Raw genomic sequence first — 24,772 nt, forward strand, 5'->3', positions numbered from 1 at the left:
TACTCAAGCCACTTAAGATCATTAATCACTACTTAACTACGTAGGGTCTATGCTTTCTGCAGTTAAAGTAGCTTGGGCTCAATAACAGAGAGGACAGAAAATTCTTACTTCTTCACACAGTTATTTTAACTCTCCAGGAGGTGTGCCCTCTACCCAGGAGAAGGGACAGCAGAAGGAATTCAGTTATTTTAGAATATGAATAGCAGAAGATAGTATTTTTCAACATAGAGTGTATATATTTAGTTATAAATTTGAGGTGAGCCTAGAAGTTAAACACACTCCACTGCAAAGTTAAGTATTTCTGTATCATATTAAATCCCATTAATCCATTCCTACTCACCTGACTTAATACACAAGTACAAAGTACTTAAATTTAACAAGCTTAAGAGCCATTTACCAATCCAACTGCACACTTGCATGCCCTGAAAACACACCTTCCTGTGCCAACTACATGAGCTTTAGAAAATTAAAAAAGCAAGGTTTTTGCTCTGGGACATGCAATACTAACAAGCCTTGGAAATTCAACTTAAAGTGATTTCTGGTTCTATAGTAACACACAAGTTACAAGGGCTACCCTATCCAAATAATATTTTTAAATGCTTAACACAATGACCACTTACAGCAATATACAATCACTTAGAAGTCTTGAAGCCCTTATCTTGATTCAGGTAAGTATCCTTAGAACAAGTACGGTGAATAACATCCTCAAACAAACCTGCTTAGGCAAGCTATTATGCAAAAGTAAACTCTAATTAAAAGCTGAAAGGGAAGGGAAAAAACTACACACTAAGTTTACATTTTAAAGATTTAGAGCACATTAGGAGACAGCCTCTGGATCAATTTTATTATTGTGCACTAATGAATTTCCAGTGAGGCTTTATGTTGACGATGCTTCAAGCACATCCAATTTCTGCCACTCTAAGCACACACTATAGCAGTTACAAGTAACCTTGAAACTCTACAAAATAGGACATGACAGTTAAGCCACAAGGCACCTGTCATATGCGTTTTAAGATCTTAAATAAGATCTTTCATACTACTTGTACATCATAACACTACTTTATCTTGCTTAATTTTTTTTAACATACTATTTCAATCTAAATACCCTTATAACATATATCTTTTTAAAAGGACAAGTTTTAACACACTGGCTGAAATTCAGTTGCCCAGCATTAGCTGAAGTTCAGAAAAATTTTACTCCTGCTAAACAATTTACACCACAGTATTCTTGTTGGAATACTGCAAAGATTGCAAAGTTCTCCTGCTTCTTACCGTTAACGTGCATTAGTCTAGAAGACAGCCAAAGTGCATACTGATCAACATAAAACAGAACTGAAAGCCGAGATAGTTAAAATATAACCAGACAAAGAAGAAAAAAAAAAAGCAGCTTCATACAGTATCAACAACCTAGCCTGAATACCTGGAATCTGCAAAACCCTTTCCCAGAAGGGCAGTAGCTTTGCAGGGCTTAAATTGCTCAACCCCTGATCTCAAAGGCTCTATTAAATTCTGTATTCATAAAATGTGTCAGTGTATTTGGTGGCCTAAGCAATCACATGTGGAAGTTTTGAGCTGTGACAAACTAGTCTACCTCTTGCATGAGAAAAGGGACCGTGTAGGCTACCTGCCTTCTAGTTCTACTATTCAGGCTAGGCTGAGACAAGGCAGTTTTAGTAATTTGTTTCTAGCTTCCGACCTGCTAAGTGTGGTATTGGAGCCTCTTGCTACATACATCCTTCCTGGGTAAGGGCAAGGTGGAAGGAGAAGAGACTCACACCCATGACCCAGAGCAGATAACCAGCGACTTCAGTGAAGCGCTAGAGCATCCAGAAGAGGGGACACATTGAGCCAGGCCCCAGTACGGAGGCAGACCTGAGTATCCACCAAAGCATGAGATCTACCATTCCTCCTTCCCCTTACACTGACATGTACAGCATGTTCTTTTCCTACTGCACTGAATCCTGTGCAAGAAGCGTCATGTCCTTTTGGAAATGAAATAAAATAAAAGCTAACCCTTTTTACTGATATAGGCAGTTACACAAAAAAAGCAGTTATACACAAAATTCTGCACGTAAAATTTCAACACTGATATTTCTGATCAAGGCAAACTATGTAATGATACCTAGAGCACTGGGGTACCGCAAATACTGAAAGAAGTTAACAATTTTCAACAGGCCTCCAAAATACAACTGAACATTTTATCCCACTGCATCATGAAAACAAACAGGCCCACCTTTGTGCTAGAAATACTTCACATTCAAACATGCTACTGATGTGAGCAAGAGGCCCCTTTTTTGCACCCCCCGAGATACTAAGACATGTTCCTTCTCCATTTTTAGAGAAAAATGGACATTACTAAGGGTTTACACCTACAGAGGAAGAACTGGAAAAAGGCACTAAGAGAAGAGTGCTTGCCTTCAGCTATTCTACTCATTGTCATTGTCCTTCAAAACTCACACCCTTCCTCACTTGATAAGTGTGCTACATAGGCAAGCCTCAATTTATTTGTATATATGTGGGGCCTCGCTACAACTTGTCCACTTAAAATAATGAGTTGTCAAACTGATGGTATGATTAGGGGAAAACACATTTTTAAAGACCAAGTTTCCTTTGGTGATACTGCAAAATAATTTGTGTGACAGAATGTTAGTGCTGTTTTCAAATTAAAACCAGAGGGTGTTTCCCTACTACAGGAGAAAGATGTTTGACAGTCTAAAGATCTACTTTGTCAAATTGTCCTGTATACCTTGTATTAAGCACAATTCAATTAAACACAAGTTCAGTTCAGATGAGTTTGCTGGCTTTCATGCAGCTGGAAGCAATAGTCCTAAGTCAGAAGAAGACAAATTTGTTCAAGAAGCTGCAAAAAAGTGAAATAAATTGATCTTCTCTCCCAGTTTCTGAAGTATTCTGCATTTTTGCTTCCCCTATTATCCTTCTTTAGAATGCCCTGAAGAAACAATTTTGGATCAAAAAAATAAAATGAACTAGCAAGAAGATTAGCTCTAAAATGTTTTAGTTACATTTAACAAAGTATTCATTGAAATTATGTTTTAGTTTAGATCAGTTTATCAGTTTTTATATATAATTTGAGCACTTCAGTACTTAGACATTTGGTTGAAGTTTACAAGCTTGCCACGTTAATAATGAAGTTATCAGCACACAGAACCTGTGTTGGCTGCTTAGTTTGCAGTTGGAGCAAGCAGAAACAGTTCCATCTTAAGAACTGAGGATGTCTTTGCTGTTTTCTCAAAGCTATGTGAAGGCAGTTAAAAAACTGGAAGTACTATTAAGCAAACATCCAGATTGATAGAACAGTCATTTCAAAGAGCACTGAATGAGCTAAGTTAATTTTTTTTTTTTTAATTACTGCAAGTTCAAGATTCTTAAAAAAAAAAGGACTATTAGGTGGATGAAGTGTGTCATACCAGTATTGCAACTTAAAACTAATGGAAAGCTACTTAGGCTTATGTTTCATACAGGGTGCTGCAGTTGAGACTTCAAAAAGCTTGGGCTAAGACAAGCTCTTCATATTTTTGCAGTTTTACTGTTAAAAGTCAAAGTACCAGTTTAGTCATTACAGGTTTATCAAAAATACACTGTCAGCAAGATACATCTTTTGACCTAGTAAAATTAAGCTTAATACAGAAAGACATATCTACTACTTATCCTGTTGATTGCTTGTACTAGAAATTATATTTCATCTCAGACTACCTTCTACTGCACTTCAGAGTTAAGAACTCCTGTTCAGGAGCTGCATTTTGTTCTCCATCACTTCATTATTACCACAGACCTAATCTCCAAGGTACCATCTTATTTGCTAGTTAATGCAAATATTTACTTGAACTATTTAATTACATATTTAAACTAGACAGGTGATGCCTGATCAAAGTATTTTCCTGAAAGTCAGATACACAACATAGCAGATGTGTTCACGTGGCAATGCAACCTCAAAATCTATGGTGTGATCTCCAATACTGGGAACAGTGCAGAGAAACTACGAACATGACAACAGCTAGTCACCTAGAAAAAAGCTGCAACACCTCCTGGTACCAAAACAACACGAGTCCTAACTTCATACTATGTTGCCCAAATACAAGCAGTATTTTTTTCCCCAAACTGATACTTTTAATCTTGATCTCTGAAGAGCAAATTTGAAACCAGCTCCTTCTGCTATGCGTACATAAAAAGGAATCAGATTAAGAGAATTATTCAAGAACTAAGAAAACCAAAGACTCCAGGACCTAAAGAAAAGCATGTTAAAATAACTAATTTTTTGGTCTCTGCCTGCACAGTAAGGTGGACAACTCCAAACATCTAGATAGGAAGAAACTAGCAAGATTTGAAAGAATTTTAGTCTCATTTACTCCTCTTCATTTTCTTTTATATAGACTTGGCTGGAAGTGACCATATTGACTTCTGCCATAAAGAACTTTAACAAAAATTATTTAAGCCTTTGCTTCAAAATGCACAGTAAAAACCTCATTCATCTGACCACTTGATTACTCTGAAATCCCCACATAGATTCCAGAAACACTCAAAATCCTAACCAATGGACTGCACGCTAGCATTGAGTGTCCTTCCTGCCGCTCTCTCCCTTCCACCGCACCAAAAAAGCCCCCAGACTTTAGAGGTCGTCTTGATACTGTCTACTCCCAGATAATTATTCTAAAATACTGAACAGATTTCCCTTGCTTTTTGCAAGTTTAAAACATTCGCATTTTAAAATGGAAATCCCCCTCCACACATACACACAAGTCTTCACCCTTGTAATTTTAGCAACAAAAACTCATTTCATATCAGACTGCAGCTGCATTTTTTGTAAGCCAATTTTATTCTTCCACCAAAAATCCACAGCAGTCATTTATACTAAAGTAGTCTTACAGATACAAGTTTGAAACAAGTTATTTTCTCCAGTATGTTTACATACCACACTGAATTCAGAAAGTCTTTCTGAACATCAAAAACCCCACAAAAGATGAGTTTTCTGCACTAATCCAGCTAAAATCTAGGACCTCCTTATCTTCTTTCTGTGTGTACTGATCTCACAGGAAGTTTCTTGGGTGGAGACCCGAAAAAGTTTTAAAAATCCTCTGAACTGTATCTGAATTACTAGTACTAGTTTGGTTTTCTTGCACATGCCCATTTCTGCTGTCCAAAGAAAAAAGACCTAAACCAGAATACAGTTCCAGAGAAAAACCTCAGCCCTGGCACGTCTTCAGCCCCTTAGAGCTGAAGAGATCACACACCCTGCTCAGCACTGCAATTAATTGCAACTCTTAACATATTCTACTTACCCTTGTTGACATAATCAAAACAGATTAAAACACTTTTCCATAAGCAAGATAGGCAAGGCAGCTAAACGACCAGACTTCAGTCCAAGGGGGCCCATAACAGCATGACACAACTAGTCTTGGAAGTTACGCCTTATCCCAAAAGGAAAAGGGTTAGTTCTTCAAAGCCATGCTATGACATATCGCTTGGCATAAAAAGTCAAAATATAGTCTGTATTAAAAACCCTAATAGCAACAAACTTGAGCTGCCTACAAAAAATAAACTAAGTGTTGAACCTCAATTACTTACTCTACGGAACTATGTAGAAAAACAAGTCCAGAAGAGAATAATTGTTTCTTAAATACTCTCCTCAACATCCATCCAGAGGTCATCATGATCAGATAGTGTTATAAGAACTATAGCTCTTCCAGTTTAACAGCACCGGCATGTTTACCTCAAGTGTGGCACACAAACCTGCTCTCAACTCTTATGCTATCTACCTCAACGACCACCTAAAACATCATACATTAGTTTTGCCAGTCATAGTGCAGCAACACCAAGAACCTCATATAGAACTGAGACCTAATCAACACAAAGCAACTGCATAAAGATGGAGGTGGCCACCTGTAGATGATGCATCCGAAGACTGGTTAAAAGGGGGAAAAAAATGCCCCAAAGAGTACATTATACTAACACACTTCACTAGTTAAAGTTGAGTGGCATCAGCCACATAAGGGAAGGCTGGAATACTCAAGAACTTGACTGAAGTGATATCATGGGCACATTTATAGAAAAGCACAAGGTCACACTATCAAACTGCATCATGAGGAATTCATCAGTTGGAAGGGTCAGAGCAGGACAAGAAAAACAAGTGACTGCAGTCACCAACACAATACAGCCGTAAAAGGAGACAGAATAAAGCAAAAGCAGACCCAAAGCAGAAAAAAATTGCAGTGTTTCAAGAAAGGAGTCGGAAGTAGGAAAGGTTCACAGAAAGGCTACTTCAGAAGAGCCTGGTTTACTTAGCATAGGGAAAAGGACAATCAGCAATAACTGTTCTCTAAATGTGTATACTGTAGAGGGATCAATGGAGAGGAAGAGCTAAAGAACCAGCTCCAGAGAACACACTCACAGAAGGACAAGTGATATAATCAGCCATGAATAAGTTTAAGGGATCACTCAAAACCTTATTCTTCGCACCAGTTTTCTAATATAAGCAACCATGTTGGGAATGAACAATAAAATCCAGTTTCAGTTAAAACCCATGTTAGTTGGTGCTCACGTGCTAATCAAAGGAAAACAAAAACACATCAACTTCTGCTTTATTCACTTGCCTTTTGCAGTAAGTTGAAGCCTAGGAACCTGTGTAATCTCTTTCAACAACAGAATTAAGCTTGGCTATATATCTGACAGCTATTACTTTTTGGAGATTTTGATGTTTCTACAGTATTTAAGCCTAACCAAGAAGGTTGCGGAAGAGAAACTAGTAGGGTGGGGAGTGTTACACAAGAACAAGCTTATCATAAATCTCAGAATATATTTAAATAGATCACAAAAATATATTTTGAACACAAGTTGGTCAGTGAAGGGTGAAAGCAGCCTAGTATGAAAAAAATATTCTGAGAGCTGTATCTTAAATACAGTAAAATAACAAGGAACCAACATTTAAACAGCCTTTGTGACAGACTAGCACTCCTAGGCAAGATTTCTTTTCAGAAAAAATATGAATGGAAACATTTATAAAAGGAACCTGTCCCAAGTTCTCTACAACTGTATGGAGTACAGCAAGAGGAGAAAACTAATAACTTAAATGAAATAACTAGGAACTAGTGTGTTTAGTTGATCAATGAGCTTCCTAAAGGAAACAAAATGCACATTAAAACCAGAAAATACAAGGGGAGAAAAGGTTATCACTAAAAGTCATTCATGCATACTCAGCTCTGAGAAACAGTCCAGAATGTCTTGCTTATTGGTTTTCAGGCTTCTAACACCTAAAATTTAAATTGGAGAAGTAAATAAACCAGACACTACAATCTAATTTTTTTTAGAAAACACCACTTTTAAATTTGTTAGTGATACTCAAGCCCTTTACCTTACTTGTTAGGGAAAGGAGTATCATCCTATGCCTTACTCTATGTACACAAAGCCCTTTCAGATGGAGAAAAAAAAAAAATCAAAGTAGGTATGAATCACATTAAACAATTTAGATATGACTGATCTGGAATTGATGTGTAGAAGGGGAAGGAGCTTTAATGCAGAGGGAGTTAACAGCATTCATAGTTCACTAACAGTTCCACTGAGGTTTGTTCTTACAGATTAGAGGTTATTACAAATATGACTGTTTGCTAAAAATGCATTTCAACATCCTGCCATTCCTCTTCATTTCCTTCTTTGTAATCCTTAGTTTTACAGTTTCCAAGTATGAACTTCAAGGATCAAGTTATTTCTGCCGTAACTTAAGGTAAAACTACTAATATGCATTACAAACTATATTATCACCACAAAACTGGACTTGACCCCCACTCTGAAAGAATATAGATCAAATGATCCCCCACAGAAGGCACGATATGAAGTCTGTTTTGTAATAAGGGAAGGACTTTACCACAAGAAAAAAAAAAATACCAAGTATGACAGCAGCTAAAGAGGCCAAGCAATACTGTTTGCAATATTTCCCGTAAGATATCAAAGCAAAAAAAGGTCTTTTTTTTTTTTAAATAAACAGAGGAGAAATTCAAAGTGTCCCAAACCTGTCACTCGTTATGCTCTGCAGACAATATCTTGTAGCCTTAGTTTGAATCTCTTTCCTATTTAGGTCACAGTTCCTGGTACTCCCACAAGTTACTGTGGTGCTCTGACTGGGACAGAGAAACACCTTACACTGCCACTATTAGTCGCAGTGAATGTGGCAGTATATTGATTTTTGCTTTGTATGACTGGCAACTGCTTTTGCCACTACTCAGGAGAACAAGAATCTGAACTGAAGTTATTTCACAGGTGCACGAGGAACTCCCAAGGTAGAAGATCCAGCGTGTATCAGTAGACTCATACCTGAAGAAGAAATACCATTTATGCTTAAAAAGACATTTGAAACCAAAGGCCGTCTCAAGAGCATCAGTTTTACAAATAGTGCCGCTCAGGGAAATAATAATTGGAAGAGACAGGCATTGAGAGCTATTCATAGACCTAGAGCATAAACTAAAAAGGCTGCAGAGGACAGATTCCTTCCTTCCCCCCTCAAATGCCAGTACCCCCTCCTGAAGTAGAAAAGTATGGTTTTCTTAACCCATAGCTTTAAGGCACTAACTTCCAGATTGTCAAACTGCTGACAGGGGTAAAGAAAGAAGATATCCCCAAATTCTGTTTGGGAACAGAACTTTTGGGAAGTTTTTACCCTTTTGCCACCATCATCTGGTTGCTGACTGTGCCATACATCCTACTTGTGAGACTTATATCATGGCTCCCCATAGGTCTTCATATTTTTCAGAACATGCATTAATACAGAAAAAGCCAGAACCACACTAAGTGGATTACAAGTTAATAGAGTAATGTTAAAGATTCAGAACCACAGTCATAGTGGAAATGGGTTCACTAAAAAAATACAAGTACAAGCCATAACAAGTGCTGTTTCAATAAATGATGATCACATTTCAATAAAGATAATCACATTTGAGCCAATTTGGATACTGGAAGGATGACTCTTGTTACAACAGTAGTGTCCAGCAGGGAATTGTGGGTGGGGATGTGGAGGGAGTGCACATGGCTTCACAGATGCTTGATACTCTCAGGCCTGGCCCTCAAACACGCTATGGCTACGCTTGAGCCATCCCGCAATGTCAGGGTCACTAGATCCCAAGCCTAACTAGTCAGGGAACATCTCAGTAATTTGCATAAGGCAGCTTCTACAGTAGCCCAACATGAGCTCAGTGTATTTACACAGGAACTGCAGCTACTACCATCAGTTGGTCATGCCACCACACAATAGAGGATCAAAGAGAACTCAGTCCTACTGGATCTTTCTGGTAGAAGGTACAGAATACTTCTTACTGCCATAATGAAAATGGAGCAGGATTTAGCAATGTTCAACACCAGGAGGCACAGCTGGTTTTCTGGACAGTTATTCTCTACAAAGGAATCTAAACAGGATTTTGACACCAGACCAAAGAACTTGAAAAATCCCTAAACAGAAAGCAGCAAAGCAAGGCAGAGCAGCAAAGATAACTCAGAGCAAAGCCAAAAAGGGACTTACAGAACAGTAATATACAAGAAGCAGAACCTGAAGAGTGGCAAGCTGTGTAAACTACTTAATTCAGCACATGCCCTGGTCTCATACAGTAATATAAGAAGAATTACTCCTGCTTCCAACATTCAATTCTCTTGTCCTCCCTCCAAAGGAAAGAGAACTTACAGCAGCAAATAATGGTCCATAACTTCTTATAAAACATAAGCACATGCAGGCACACACAGATCCAGTAATGGGGAAAGAAGCTGGCAACACTTTGGAGGAAAAAAGTTTTTAGACCATGTGGAATTAGTCAGGAGACATCATGCTGGCTTGCCAATTTCCAATAAACACAGACATGTATTTTGTAAGGATGCTTAACTGCCATTTGACAAAAATGTTGATTCCTAGTAGAACAGTTCCATACTTCAGCCTTACGTGACTACAGAAAGGTTTGCTTTCTCAAGGCAGCTTTTCAAGTACCTACATTTTTTTATTTTTATTTTAAAACACAGCTGGGCAGAATAGCATCCAAATTCAACAGTAACAGAGGCAAAGACTAGAGGCTCTACAAACCATGTGTCAAACCATCAGACTAACCTCTTCAGGCAACAATGTTCAAGGTAAGAAAACTGTAATCTCTCTTTGAAAATAACTAGGTCAAGAAAATGCTCTGCTGCAGTTAGAAAAAAGCACAAGGCCACTTCTTAAACTTTATGACCTGTACAACTCTGGTTTTTAACGCAGTTATCAGTTATGTTTCAGCACAGAAAACTTAAATCTGTTCTTGACAGCAAGATCATTTAAGGTGCAAAATTGGAAAAAGCGTTCCCCTCTAATATTGCTCAACCTAAAAAGCTATTTCTAACAAATTAAGGATTTCATTAATTAGCAATTAGAGCTATAAGCAAAGGAGCTTTTTCCTCATAATGAAGGGGGAATTACACAAGATCTAGATTTTCCAAGCTCTGACACATCTGAAATGGAGCCCTAGATGGACAGCAATCCCCCCCCCCTTTTTTTTGTTGTTTTTTTTTTTTTTAAGCTATATAGGTAATTCATCTTGTTCGTGGCAGGAAGAGGTAAAAGCATCAAATTTAAGACTTGCATTATCTCCAAAAACTTGGCAAACTGCAGATTCATCCTCAGATATTTGTACTGACACCACAGTGAAACAAGTCTCAGTTAACTGGGCCTGTTTATTAAAACAGGATTAGAAAAAATAAGAGCAAGTTAAATTCAAGCCTGGTAGAGGCTGAAGGTGTTGGGACAACACCTGCTGGTTCTGCCTGAAGGATCTGTCATTGAAACCAACACTTGCTCCCATAAGTCTGAGACTACACAACAAGCCGCAGATGTGCCCTGGAGCTCTTAGGAAAAGCTTTCCTGCTCTAAGACACCTAGACACCTATTTTGAAAGGCCTTCCTTCTCAAAACGGCTGTTCCTTGGAAAAGTTATCAAAATTAACAGCTTTGGTGTCAAAACATCTTCATCAGTAACAGAAGACCACCAAGGAATTTTACTAGTTTTATACCAACTGCAGAGCTATACATGAACAACATCAGATGCACTAAAATAGCATGGATTCAGAATACCACTCATGTTCAGTAGAGCCATTTAGTGCTATGGGCAAGACTCTCCCATTTAATAGAAGGTGTGAGCTCTGATGATGAAGCACCCCACGCTACTCAAAAGCAGCCCAATACTGCCAACTGGAAACTTCTAGCTTGCTGAAGTAATTATTTGCAATACATTTAAACTAAGCTAAAGCTACATAAAGTTAATTATCTAAAAAATAATTAGGTGACCCTAACTCTACTTCAAGTTTAAAATAATATTTAATATATCAAGGATACTTCTCCTGCTCATCTAAATCAAATACGAAGCTAGTGTTACATGCACACCAATACAGGCAAAATATATCACTTGTCTCCCAAACTATAACAACGATTATTTTTTAATAGATTAACCTTTAATCGCTGCTGCCCTAGAATAAACTCACAAGAACTAAGTGAACAAAAAAACCCCAACGGGTAACCCTGTGAGAGCAATTCACATTGCTATTGTACCATGATATAAAAAGTTGGCACTTAAAGGCTTCATATATTAGATCAAATTATAAACTGGGTAGAAAATGTTTCTCTAAACTATCCCACTAAAAGGCAAAATACCTGTCAGATACCAAAGCTTAGCAGGACACTAGTGATCTATTACTCATTAGCCATCCTATAAATCTGTTATTTCTTCCTCATATGGAAAGTTCTTAAGGACTGTCATATTCTGAAGCTTGGCAGTCAGAAGATGACTGACTCACTTGCTCCGAGACAAAACGTTATTACCAAAATATAATGCCTGTTTCATACAGACATTGTGATCACCTTTGTATTTGAAAGAGGAAAACAAGGAAAAGGAATTCAGCTTCCCTTCCTCTGAGTCCTCCTCATACAAAACTCAAACCACAGGGGTGGCAAGGGGAGGGGAGTGAGGAAGGGGAAAAACAAATACTGAGGTGGTTTCTATACCCCAAAACTCCATAATTTCAAAGCAGATTAAATGACTGCACAACACTAACATGCTACAGGATGATCAAAGGAAAGCACAGCTTCAGAGAAGATAATGAATTATCACCAATGCCTTGCACACTGGCATTTGCTTAAGAACATCATTAAAATACCAATAACAAGAATTCAAGTATTTGAAGAATCCAAACTTAAAGTTACACAAGAGTGGATGTGAAAAGAATGAAGTGTTTTACCACTAGCACATCTTCATCTACATAACAAAATAAACAGAATAAAACTAAAGCAAGTGATGAAGGAGGACTTGTAATTCAGAACAAGGAAAGACACAGTTTAACACAGTTTAACTTTTTTTTTCTATAGAACTTTTTGGAAAAAGTTAATTCAAGTTCCCAATAAGCACTTTGAAGAATGGGGCACGGGGGAGTCTCAATCTCAGTTATATCCCAGATTCAAAAGGAATTTGGACAAAGTTGACAAGAAGTAGTTTCAACATCTCATTTTGTATTTGATTAAGGATGCCTTTTTTCCAGCTGTATTCGACTGTATAACTATCTGAACTATAAAGTTCAAGAAATTGATATAGTAAACATTAATTGCTATCAGAGATGCTTCTACTTTATGAAAAATCACTATTTTTTTTTAAAGGAAAAGAACAAATACTGAAAGCCTTGAAAACCAGGCATCCTTCCCAGTTTAATTTGTTGGACTCAACATGTATCATCAAGCAAAGAGGATCCAAACTCATCAACCCAGTCTCCCACTAAACAGTCTCCCACATCTTGCTTTTGTAATAATTGCACTCAAGTTAGCATTGTTCTGCCAGGAAACCCGTACAGCTTACACAATCAACTACATGTATTGCAAGCATAAAGGTTCACATAGACTGCTCAAAAGCAAAGTTAATTCCACAGGGCAGTGTCTCTGACAATTAAATCCACAGCATTTTTTCCCCCCATTTTGAGCTGAGTGACATGTTACTTATATGCACTTGGATAAAGCCCACAGGTTTTACGTGAAAAGCTCAGACAAGTCAGTTCAGTAGCAACACACCACAGCACCATCTGGTATCCTAAGCCTTATGGAGATTCATTGTCAAATTAAGTTATAACCTGACCTGCCTTTCTTATAGCCAAATTTTGGAAAGGTTTACACAATGTTTACCTCCCCCTGAAAGAATGGTATAATCCAGTATCTTACTTCATTTTAGGAACCTACACTCTTCTCACTTCCACAAGAATTCATCACAGCACACTGAAGAACTAAAAACCACGCTTAAGTCTCTGCACCTCCCCATCAACAGTAAAAGCTCCCAACATTTGCTCCCCCAACCCACCCTCTGAAGTTAGTCATGGCACAAAGGCTGTCTTCAGGCAATGCTGCTACACACATTTTGCTGAAAGACTCAGCTCTTTTGTACAAGAGTAATCCTGATTTCACCTGGTACAGTGTCTAAACTTCTTTTAGTAAGTTAAAACTTAACATTGCTTTGTTAGTTATTAAGCATAATACCCAGATTTAAAAAAATAAAATACATAACTCAAGATTTTCAAGCACTTCACATTAAAAACCATCTGGGAAGGGATGGGGGTAACCTTGCTTATAGAAAACGAACATCAGTTTTCAAACACTACAAGTGTTAATAAGAACTATGTAATTATAGATAAGCCTTTTAACTGATGTTAACAAAGTCACTCCTGAAATAGAAAAATTTAGAGACTTCCTACATTACTTTCACACAACAGATGTGCAGTTCATCTATTTAGGTTTAGAAGGATGAAAGAGCCATACAACTATTCCTGAAATGACAAAATCCAAACTCATAACACACTGTCAGATAGTAACATAAAGCCCAGTGGAAAATACAGATTTCTAACAAGGTTAAAAAGCTGTCTTTAAACTTAAGTGAACTACTTATGCCACAAATGCATACTCTAAAAATAGCCATAGTATTTTCAGGGAGGTATTAAACTATTTAAGCAAGTTCCTGCTCAAACAATGAGCACTGCAAGAGAGAAGCACTGGATGCTACACATGATTAAGAAGTTTAGAAGAATGCTAACAAGTACAGGTATATTTAAGCTACATGAATTCAAATATGGGAACAAATTCCTAGTTCAACAGGCCCAACATATCACATCCGAAGTGGAAGCATAGAGCTAGCAGAGGGAATGGCTTGCTTTCCTCAAGTCAGAAATCAGCATTGGCTTTTCTGTGTCAAGTTACTGCTCATCCCCCTTGGGGAATCTTGTTTGAGAAGGAAAACACCATTTGAACTAGACACATCCTCGTATAACCTCCCCCCTATTGATTTATAACAGCATAAAGTTGTGTTTGTTTGGGTTTGGTTTTTTTAAAATATGTTTGGAGTTTAAGTCCGCTTACTAGTTATGCACATCTTCACTGCAGATCACAGGAATAAAGGCTTTTTGTTCTGATGCAGTATACGTTAAGGAATTTTTTTTTTTTTTGCTGTTTTAAGTTTTGAAAACAGCAGTTGATTTTTTTTTTTTTACGTAAGAACTTCAACATAGGAAGCAGCATCCGTATAACACTTCACAAAGAAGAGTAAATAAAACTTAAGATGACTGAAAAGGTTCATCACTTTCTACAAGATATTCATTTTGATTAACCTATTTTACTGGAGTACTTTGAAGAGCTTTAAATTATTAAGAGACATAACTAATAGTGAAAGGAATAGTCTAAATGTTTGACTGGAAATGGAGATCTAGCTGAACACTTTAGCTGGTCCTACTCGAGTCCTCAGAAAGCTCTGCAAGAAGTCCATAAGTCCTTGACTATTATTTCTTAAAGCAAAAACTACTGGTCATGTGTAATTCCTCTATCTCTCATGAAAAAATATTCCAGGCAAAAAGCACAATCATTCCTCACATTTTCACAAAACAGAGAGGAATAACGGGATCCAGACTCCTAGTCTCCAGATACCATACTTAATATTTGTTATCCCCCTCTCACTCCTGCAGAAGTTGCTTTCACATAGAGACTAAGAGAGCTCATAAGTTTTCATTAACCAGAGGACCAGGAAGCTTAAAGTTTTATTTCCATAAAATATTATCATGACAGTAGGAAAGAGATCCAAAAATACATGCCACTATCTTAAGTGAGTCTGAATGAATTTTATAGCTTAAGCGAAACTGCCTTTGCTTCCCACAAAAGACTCTTTATCTGCTAAGGAAACCACATCCCTGGAGGCATTTAAAAGGCTACAGCAGACCAAATACTAGAAAAATATATATTGTGGGAAGTAATCATGCATCAAAGAAGAATTAGACAGGATGATTTATAATATCTTTCCTCACTCATGATTTCCACAATTGGTTTTTACAGATTAATAGTAAGCCAAATGTAAATAGTCACTCACACAAACTTCAGCTCAAACTGCTGTACGTTATTTTTCATTTAATTTGAGGATATGGGAGGCATAATCACACTACACAGTAGATGCATATTGCTCAGCTTTGACGAAGCCAGTTTAACCTACAATCCAAGCCAAAATACTTGGAAGTTTACTAGACATCTGTTATCCAGAGACAGGTGCAAAGAGTTCAAGAATATCTGTGCTGTTTCACCGATGGCAGTGGTGCTGGGACTGTCACTGGCCATCACTGCAGTTCACTCAAAGTCTCTCCCTTTCGTAAATGCCACAGGAGAGCATGCATCTCAAGAAACCGTTCCAACCTTCCACATATCTGTTCCTCTCCAAAGAGGAGTCCTTCCCGATCTCACCAATTCTCTAGCTTCTAAACTAGTTTGCAATGAATAAATATAATAGCTTGACCAACCTCTAGCAGATTGAAGTTGACTTGCATTTCATTACTCAAAGTCCTGCAGCCATAGCAGTAGTTTATGTTCACTCTGCTGAAGCCCAGAAAACCTACAAGTATCTTATTGTATCCATTTCCATTCAGACATTTGTCCTCCAAGTCATACGGTTGCCCTTAAAGAAAAAAAAACACTTGCCCTTTGGAAATGCTGAAGTCTTTGGCCTCTTGCATGTAGGGGTACATTGTATAGGCAAACAGCAGAAACATATTCCTTGAGGTCCATTGCTGACTATTTCTTTTCAGCTATAAATTAAGTTTATGCCTAGAATTACACGAAGTGGATTTCAACCACTGATTTACTTAGCCAGACAATTTTGATACCCAGCTCCCTTCCTCTGAACAAGACCACTGACCACTGAGCTTAAATTACTGCATGCCTTTTGAAATACAAATCGTGTTATCTTTTGCTTTCTTGGTTTATGATCACTTACAGAAATTACTATCACGGGAAGGGGAAAAAAAAAAAAAGGCCCCAGAACTGTTTTTCAAAGCAAAGGTAGGCCAGAATTAGCTCTATTTTTCAAATGGGAAGTTAAAGGCTCCCCTAGGAATAGGTATTAAATTTTCAAACAAGAACCAAAATTCTGTCCCTGGCTCAATTGCTTCATTCATAGCTGTTCTTTTTGGTCCTTAAACTTGCACAAAGGGAAACTACTAGTAAATTAACTAGCGTTGCATATTTACATTTGCTACCATTTTACTGATCCCAATCAACTCAGTCCAATTCTTCACTACATATAGCTTATCTGTACTGTATTTTCCACAAACCATATTCCAAAAGCCAAGGGCATCAAGGGTGCCCTAAAGCAGAAGATACCCCCATACAGTGCAAGGACATCTATCATCTATTTTATCTGAGAAGCAGCGGTGCACATCAATGCATCACTGAATTGCAAAGTGTCATCCACAGGCAGAAAAAAAAAAAACAGACCTATATTCTGACCAAGAGATGCTGTACTACATCTTCTTGCAAGAGTACCACAAGAGCTTAAGTGATTAAGACTTGGAATTGTATTAAATATCTTCCCCAAATCACACTACACAAGTGTAGTGTGCTAGGCAGAGAACAGCCTTTGCTGACTTAAATGTATCCACAAGGAGAAAATACATCCACCCCAAATAACCTGTTTGTTCCCATTTTGACAGGAGACTATAAGAGACAAGCTTTACATAAGCATCTCAAACTCTTTAAAGCAACATGCTTACTATTTAGAGAACACAATCTGAATGAACTTCATGAGCAAGTACTTAACCTACTTTAGCTGGTCCAGGTTACCCTGATATCAAGGGACTCTTGCTATCACTTCATCTTGCATATGCTAAAACAGCAGCCTGGGAGAAAGCCTAACACAAGTTAGCAGCTACTTCACTACACTACTCATGCATGATACTGTCTTTTCCATGTCCATACTTGAGTTCTACTTACAGCAGTGGCACTGCTTGTGCAGCTTGGGAACATTAATCCACTTTGTTGTAGCATAATCAAAGTGAACAAATCTACTGTAACTATGCCTAACAGGGCATACCTGGAAATTTTCTAGACAACAAGAATACAAAGAATCAAGGAGAATGCTTCAGAGCTTATTTTGCTTAAACTTAGTGAGGCCACAGTATGTCTAATTCATTTACCTGTCCGCATAGTGACCATTATAGCGACCTCAAAGAGCAACAAAACAAAATTAATGCCTAATAGTTCTCAGATCGCAACCACAGGTTTTGTTACCCTGGTTTAGATACTTAAATAAAATAGTTAGTATCACATCTCACCTTTGTATCTATTCACATTGGCTTCTGCAAACTGGCCCACACAAAGTAAAATTCAAGCAAGCAGATGCAGAGATTCCACAAAAGAGATCAGGAGTTACTAAGAAAGTCTCCGCAGGAAAAGTAGCAGTCATCTGATCTAAGATCAGTCGCAGCACTCCTGATGTGTTCTGCCCTTCATAGAATACTGCCTCCTCATCATACCCTTCAGGGAAATACATCCACCCCCACCATTTATCCCTACGTTGTATACGTTTTTGAACTGCTGTGGAAATCACTATCAACTAGTCCCTCTGCTTATCCTCATACCTAAGTGATACTAGTCTTGCTGTTTCGGCCAGAGTTGACAAGTCTTTGACTCAGATGCTATCTTCTGTGAGAAGCCCTCATTGATATATAGATCCACAAAGCCACTATGTCACTGTGACCTGAGGCATAAAGTCAATAATCATAAAGCAGAGACAATTTAAGCTCAGTTTACTTTAAGGATCAAAGTTATCCAAGTGTTTTGCTGATTCAAGACCTTAAACCCCAAGAAAGAAAATAAATCAAGCATTCGGGTGTTTGAAGAAGGTGATGATGAACAGTTTACAAAAATTAAACTGTTGTGGAGGTCCAAGATAACGGGTTAAAAAACAGATCATCAACAGAAGATAAATCTATCAGTAGTTGTCAGAGTTTGAACCACTGATACACGCTTTGAAGCCCCCAAGATGCACACTGGCAGAAGCCGGGCCATCATGCCGGAGGAAGTATCACACTGCACGTTCATCATTCCTGCATGCCTCAAAGCAGCTGTTCTGTCAGGCAGGGTGCCAGGCTACACAGAGTTTGGCCTGACCTGCCGTGGCACTTAGCATCTCTCTCAGTACCAGGAAAATCCACACGACTTTAAAGCACTTCTAAGAAGGCAGAAGCACCCTGTGCTAGGAAGTCACAACTTCAGTCCCCAAGTTCCTTCACTGTTTAGAGACCATTAAAACTTTTCATTGTGTTATCTAGTCTAATATTAATGCATGAGATGCCATAGCACTGAGTAGTTGAAACTACTCCTTACTTGGATAAAGCCACCTATTTTGTATTAGCTATTTAAACAGACCAAAGACCACTTCAGAGAACATGTTAAAGAAATTTGGGGTTTTTTTTAAACACTATATCAATAATTTTTTCTTTTTTTTCTTTTTTTTTTCCCTTTTTTTTTTTTTGCAACTCCATGCCACAGCATTGGGGGAAGAGTAGCACAAGAATGTTAAACACCAGAAAGACTTCAAACTACTGTGTGTTGTTTGATCTGAAACAGAATTAAATCTCACTGTCACAATAGAACTTGCTTACACACTGAAAAACATGTGCAACCTCTTGGCTGTTCTTTACTTGTCACACCTCAGGATCAACTGGTGTAATTCATGAAGCAGAACATTTGAGAAAGCTCAGCAGTTTCCTCCTCTCTTCAGTACAGAAACATTTCTAGCCTCCTACTGCAGTTACCAGTCTAAATGCCACCTTTACTTATTCTGTGGCAGCCTCTGTAATAGAGCTTATTAGCTGCCGAAGAGCGCAAGGCCAAAGAGGCCCTTTGCCATGCACAGTCATCTTGAAATACCAGGGTGATCAGATGCCTGCTGCAGTGAAGGAAGACCAACACTCCTCACTGGAGCCAGCTTCTTATTTGGGTGATTGTGAACAATACCAAGTAGGCATAGATACTGTATTCTGCTGTTGTACAACTCACACAGCTATTCTTGCATACATAACTGAACAGAGAAAGTAATTTTGAGTCCTTAGGGGCTGAAAACAGCTATCATATTTTGTTATCTTTTCCTACAGTCTTTTCCACTTGTTTTTACAGCTGTCTTCATGTTCTAGAAGGTCTGAAGTTTCACAAGTTTGTATTTTCAGCTTCGAGTCCAGAAAAAGATCCTTCCAGAATTTAGCACTATGAGAGCTAAACAGTGGTGTACACCACCTGATCATTTCAGTCTATTTCTACATATGTGAATTACTCATTTTACTAAATATTAATGTCTTGTTTTCCATGAGAATTGAAGATATGATATATTCTTTTCCAAGAGGGCATAATCTAAAACAGAGGGGGAGTAGAGTGAAGTAAAGCGTGAAGGTCTGCGGAAGAAGAAAATAAAATCAAAGTAAATAGAAAGAAACAGTTTATGGTGTTAAGAGCTGCCCAGTTTCTTTCCTTCTTTTAAATAAAGGCACAAATTAGAATATTAAAGAGGCAACAATAGAAGGAGCAAGCCATGAACAAGTACAGAAACTAAGGACAGATTAATAATCTGAATTTACTCACCTGTGAACTCTAAGCTCAAAAAGCAACGACAATGGGAACTTTGCTTTCAGAATTAGACTTTTGATTTTCTAGCATTTATATTTAGCAAATTAGTAGGGACTGAAGCAGCAACTACCAAGTACATCTTCCAGAACTCAGCTAGCAAAAAACAGTTCACTAATGCAAAAAAAAAAACCCCAACCTAACCCCAAAACACTAACCAAAACCATCTTTCATCCCCTTCTCCCTCCAAAGCTTCACCCAACCACAGCTATTCACCATCTTCATTCAGATACAACCGCACTTGCTTCAGGTTAAAGTAAATAAATCATTTAGTTCTGATAATTATTGTTTTGAGAGAATTCCTAGCTGAGAAACCTCGAGCAACTTTGGCAGGTGTCTCAATGCTGACCTCTCAGGACTCCAGAGCATTGGCAGAAATGGCTGCAGACCCAAAACTCCCCTCTTCACGCAGCTGTGGCTCCAATATACCACTGCAATGTAAAGTAAGAACTCTCCCTTCCCAGCACCTTCAGATCTATCATAACATGGGTCAGCTATGACTTAAGTTCTCTACCAGCAATACTAATTATCTAATTACTGACGTGGTTTTGAGCAACTATTTGATAAGTTTAGCTTTTTAGGAAGATTTGAGGACATCAAAATATTCGCAGTAAAGCTTAGAACAAAAATCCTTAAAAGCACTTGTTTTTAAACACAGGTCTTTCATAAACTGACTTAGAAGTGAATTTGAAATCAGAGAAAAAGTATTTTTGGAAACAATAAGGAGCCATCAAGATACATGAAAGAGAGGTCTTACTGAACTTCCCCTTATCGTAGTCCTGATCTTCACTGAGCTATATGCAGATATAGGACATATCCATATCTCCTTGTATGACACTTCAAAACAAGTCTTCTGTAGTATTAGCTTGTAATATTTTGCACAGCAGTAATTTTGTTTAGGTTTAGAGAGGAATGCTTAAGACCACAATATAAGCTTCAAAGCATGTACCTCTGCCAGGATTTGGGGCATGGGGAGAAGGTAGGCTATGAAGAAATATAAGACTTCTAACAATGTAATGGGTAAGCAAGCTGTCATTCTAAAAAAACCCCAACATTTCTTGAAAACTTAATTCAATTTTTACTTCAAATGTTTTCAGTACTTGCCTAGTTTTTAAACAGATGTTTTCATTAAAGTTTAGCATGTTTGGAAACTGATGTGTTTCCAAACTATATTTTTTGCCTTTGATTAAATACACAGTAGTATCTTTATAGGAAGATTCTACTGAAACAGCTGGAAAAACCCATCAGGCCTTGACACCGTAGAATGAACTTTGTTGCATAAACTACTCAGCTCATCACAAAAACATCATTTCAAAATAGGTCTTACAGAAAAAAGTGATCAAGACTGGCTGAATTGAATATTGGTCTCATGTACTCTTCAATTCAGCAGCAAATCTAAATAGCCAAAAATATTTCTACAGACATAGGCTATATCAGGTCTTCTCCATACACACTATTATATGGATTATTTAGAAGGTATAACATCTGAGCAGCTGAAACTATTCTGCCAGTCTGAAATACTGCATCTCACCTCTAGAGCCTGAAGAATGCAAACAGCAAGTCTAGCCAAAAAAGGAGCAAGTTTTAAATTTTACATTCAGTTTAAATAAAGAAACCTGCATTAGGCCACACAGGCAGTTGAAAGGCAAACCCACTAATATTTCTGGAGTAGATTAGCAAACTAATCTCAGCAGTGATTAACACAGAGAAACAGGTAAGAGCTGATTAGCTAACTAGTAAACTTGCATCTTAACCAAAACTCAGAACAGTGTCTAGTCATAGCTAGAACAGAACGGGTTACTAATCTTGTCAATAAGCAAACAGATCATCCTGTATGGCTTGCTAACCCCACAGCTTCATCAAAAAAGCCATATTTTAAAAGAAGAAAATCCTTTAAGCTATAAGTAAGTTGTCTCACAAAGGTATAAGAGAAGGACAGATGCCATCATACAGACTTTTAGCTATGCAAAGTGGACAAACTAGTTAACTCAGTGAATATCCCACAGTAGACAGTTCAGTTCCAATATCTTACTAGTATTTTTCCCATGCATTTCTATGTAAAGCCTACGAATACCAAGGTACCACAGACTGGACATTTTAGCCAGCATCCCATTCTATTCAGCTTTTCTTTTGCACAGTGCATCAAATGCAGAGACACTGGTGCAGAACTATTTCCTTTCCTTACATTTTTATTGCTACATCTGCAAACTGCCTCCTCCCCACTACTTGTAACAGATCTGCTCACACAAACCTCCCGTGGCTGGTATCTACTGAAGGCAGTAGGGTTATATTCTCACAAACATAAAGTGTTCTGTGACCATAACATAACTCAATTTTACATCTACAGAAACTAAATTAGCATCTTCACTTTTAAACTGTAGCAGTTGCCTCTGTGGACACAGAAGCTTTGAAAAATGAGCTGTGTACATGCATTTGTATTACGTGCAAAGTATAGGCATGAACTGAAGTTCACTAGTTTCTAAATTAACACCTTTACTCTCACATGAGGAGGGACGTAGAATTCTGAATAACTGGAGTAAAACAGCTCTCCATTGAGCTGGAGCATCTGCAGTTGCCATATTAGAACACTATTTCTATCTCTGCTTATTAGCAGTTTCTTTAGTTAATTCATTTATATAGGGGTTTGCTTACTCTTTTTTAGCTTTATGGAATTATTCAAACTCTAAGAGGAGGCTTAACCAAACAGATTTGCACCAGGATGACTTAGAAATCATTGTGTGCTGTTCTCTGGGAACACAGCGGCATAACTTTTTTGCTACCCTGTCTACCCCCCCCTTCCCCATGGATTCCTTGCATTTTAAAAACAAGCCATTTTTCTTTGGCCTCTGCTTCAAGCAGCTTTTCATAGCTCTTTGTACTCTATATCAAGTAGACTGGACTTCAAGAACTGGGCTTTGGGAACCAAAAGTAAGTTGCTATAGGGTATAGCATTGGCAAGTATAAGAAGCCTGCTATACTGCTGAAGGTGATGTATATCAGTACACGAACACAAGCGAACCTGTAACAACTACAAATTAGTTCAGTTTATCTAGAAATAGCCTTTCTGCAAGAGTTCCTTTCACACACTGAGGAAAGTAAAATCTCACCCGTGTCATTTTAAAAAAGTCTAACGATGGTCTGTTCCATCGTACATCCTCCTCCCGTCTGCGCTTTAGCCGGCTTTTCTTTTCATTCAGAACGCAAGGCTGAGAGCGGCATCTCAACAAGCCCTGACGCCGGCTGAGCTCGGGTGTGGAGGTGGGAGTGCTGTTGGCTGAAGGCAAGAGATTTCCCGTCTCAGTGATGTGCTCCTGGGAGAGGGAGAGGCGGCGCCTTGGGTTAAAGTCACAAGGGCCTCCAGAATTCCAGCGGGTACTTGAGCTTGTGCTGCCCTCGCTACTGTCCACAAACCCGCTGCTGGCAGAGGAAGGTCTGGGTACTGGTGATGTGTTGAAGCTGGTGATAGTGAAGACGTTATTTAGCGACAGTATGTTTTGTGGCAGACTGATACTTGTGCTTCTCTGTAAGGTTGCACTTCCATGACTGTTGCAGCGTTGCAAAGTAGCACTACCGCCACTATTACACCGTCTCTTCGACACGGGAGTCCAAACCTTTGAATTGCCAGGCTTCCACGGTGACCGACAGCGAGCCAGCTCATCTGGCTCAGAGAGGGACCTACAATGGCGTTTCGTTGGTGGTGCCAAGGGTTGACCGGAGTTTTCGTTAAGGTTTAATTCACTTATCCATCCTGACACCATAGACGTACTGGAAGATTCCTGCTGCCACTGCAGACTACCATTACTGGCAGTGCCGGTGCTGAATGGGCACAGTGGGAAAGGGTAAGCTGAATTCCTTGTTGTGTCAGTCTGGATTGGGCATCCCCCACTTAAAGCTTTCCAAGGACTCTCTTCTGAAAACAAAAGAAAGATACAGGTGAAAGATGCAAAGGAAAAAGACACTTGGTTTTAAACCTAGTTTAATGTAAAACCATGAATCAAACTCAAGCTTAGGAGGATGAGCCGTAAATACCCAGCTCTTACTCAAAATTTCACACTATAGTTACATATTCATTTCAAAAAAGGTAGGAAATTCTGAAAACATGAAGACCAAAGTATTTCAGGAGCCAATCCAGAGATTCCAGTATATATGTACCTTGTTAATGCTTCCTGTATACTGAAAGATCACTGCACTGTGTTTCTTAGCAAGCAGCACAGACAGCCTCCTTACCTGCTTCCTAGTGCACAGCATATACCACAATTAAAACCTGTAACAGTGAACAACCTAAGGTACAACCAAAATGGATTAACAAGTAATGTGAGAACCCACCAGGGAAATTTTTTTTTTTTTAAATAAAAGAGCAGGATAATCTCTTCATAGACTGCTGTCCTTCATTTGGCTGTTATGCTTTTCTATTAAGAATACCTCACTAAAGAAAAGTTTCAAACAGATGGGCGTTCACATTCTGTGGTGTGAAAAGCTTTACTTTAAATTAGAAACAGTATAAAGTTAAATCAGACTGCAGATTGTTTCCTTCTTTTGCTCATATTCAAAGTGTAAGGGGGGGGAAATCTTAATTCAATGCATAAAATAAAGTGAGTATCCCTTAAGCACCTCCTGCAAGTTTTACTGTGAATACAGACATAACCCATAGCGCACAACTTCTCATCTGAAGTGGCAATGCTGGGTTAAAAGCAGTCTGCCAGCGAAGCCTCTCACTCTTTTGTAAAGCATTTCTTTGAGAACATTCTGCACATTTTACAGCTGTTCCTCCACATTATACAATGAAGTGTAAGAACTACA

General features: G+C 38.3%; 1 protein-coding gene across 3 annotated transcripts in view; it reads right to left on the bottom strand.

Moving 5' to 3' along the window:
- Positions 1-24,772, bottom strand: part of FAM53A (family with sequence similarity 53 member A) — a 72,537-nt gene that overhangs the window by 16,977 nt on the left and 30,788 nt on the right. For all 3 annotated transcript variants that reach the window (XM_050896267.1, XM_050896268.1, XM_050896266.1), the window contains exon 4: positions 23,080-23,882. In XM_050896267.1, coding sequence (XP_050752224.1) covers positions 23,080-23,882 — 803 coding nt within the window. The remainder of the gene's footprint in view (positions 1-23,079; positions 23,883-24,772) is intronic.

The sequence above is a fragment of the Gymnogyps californianus genome, chromosome 4, assembly GCF_018139145.2.
Source record: "Gymnogyps californianus isolate 813 chromosome 4, ASM1813914v2, whole genome shotgun sequence".
Taxonomy (NCBI): Eukaryota; Metazoa; Chordata; class Aves; order Accipitriformes; family Cathartidae; genus Gymnogyps; species Gymnogyps californianus.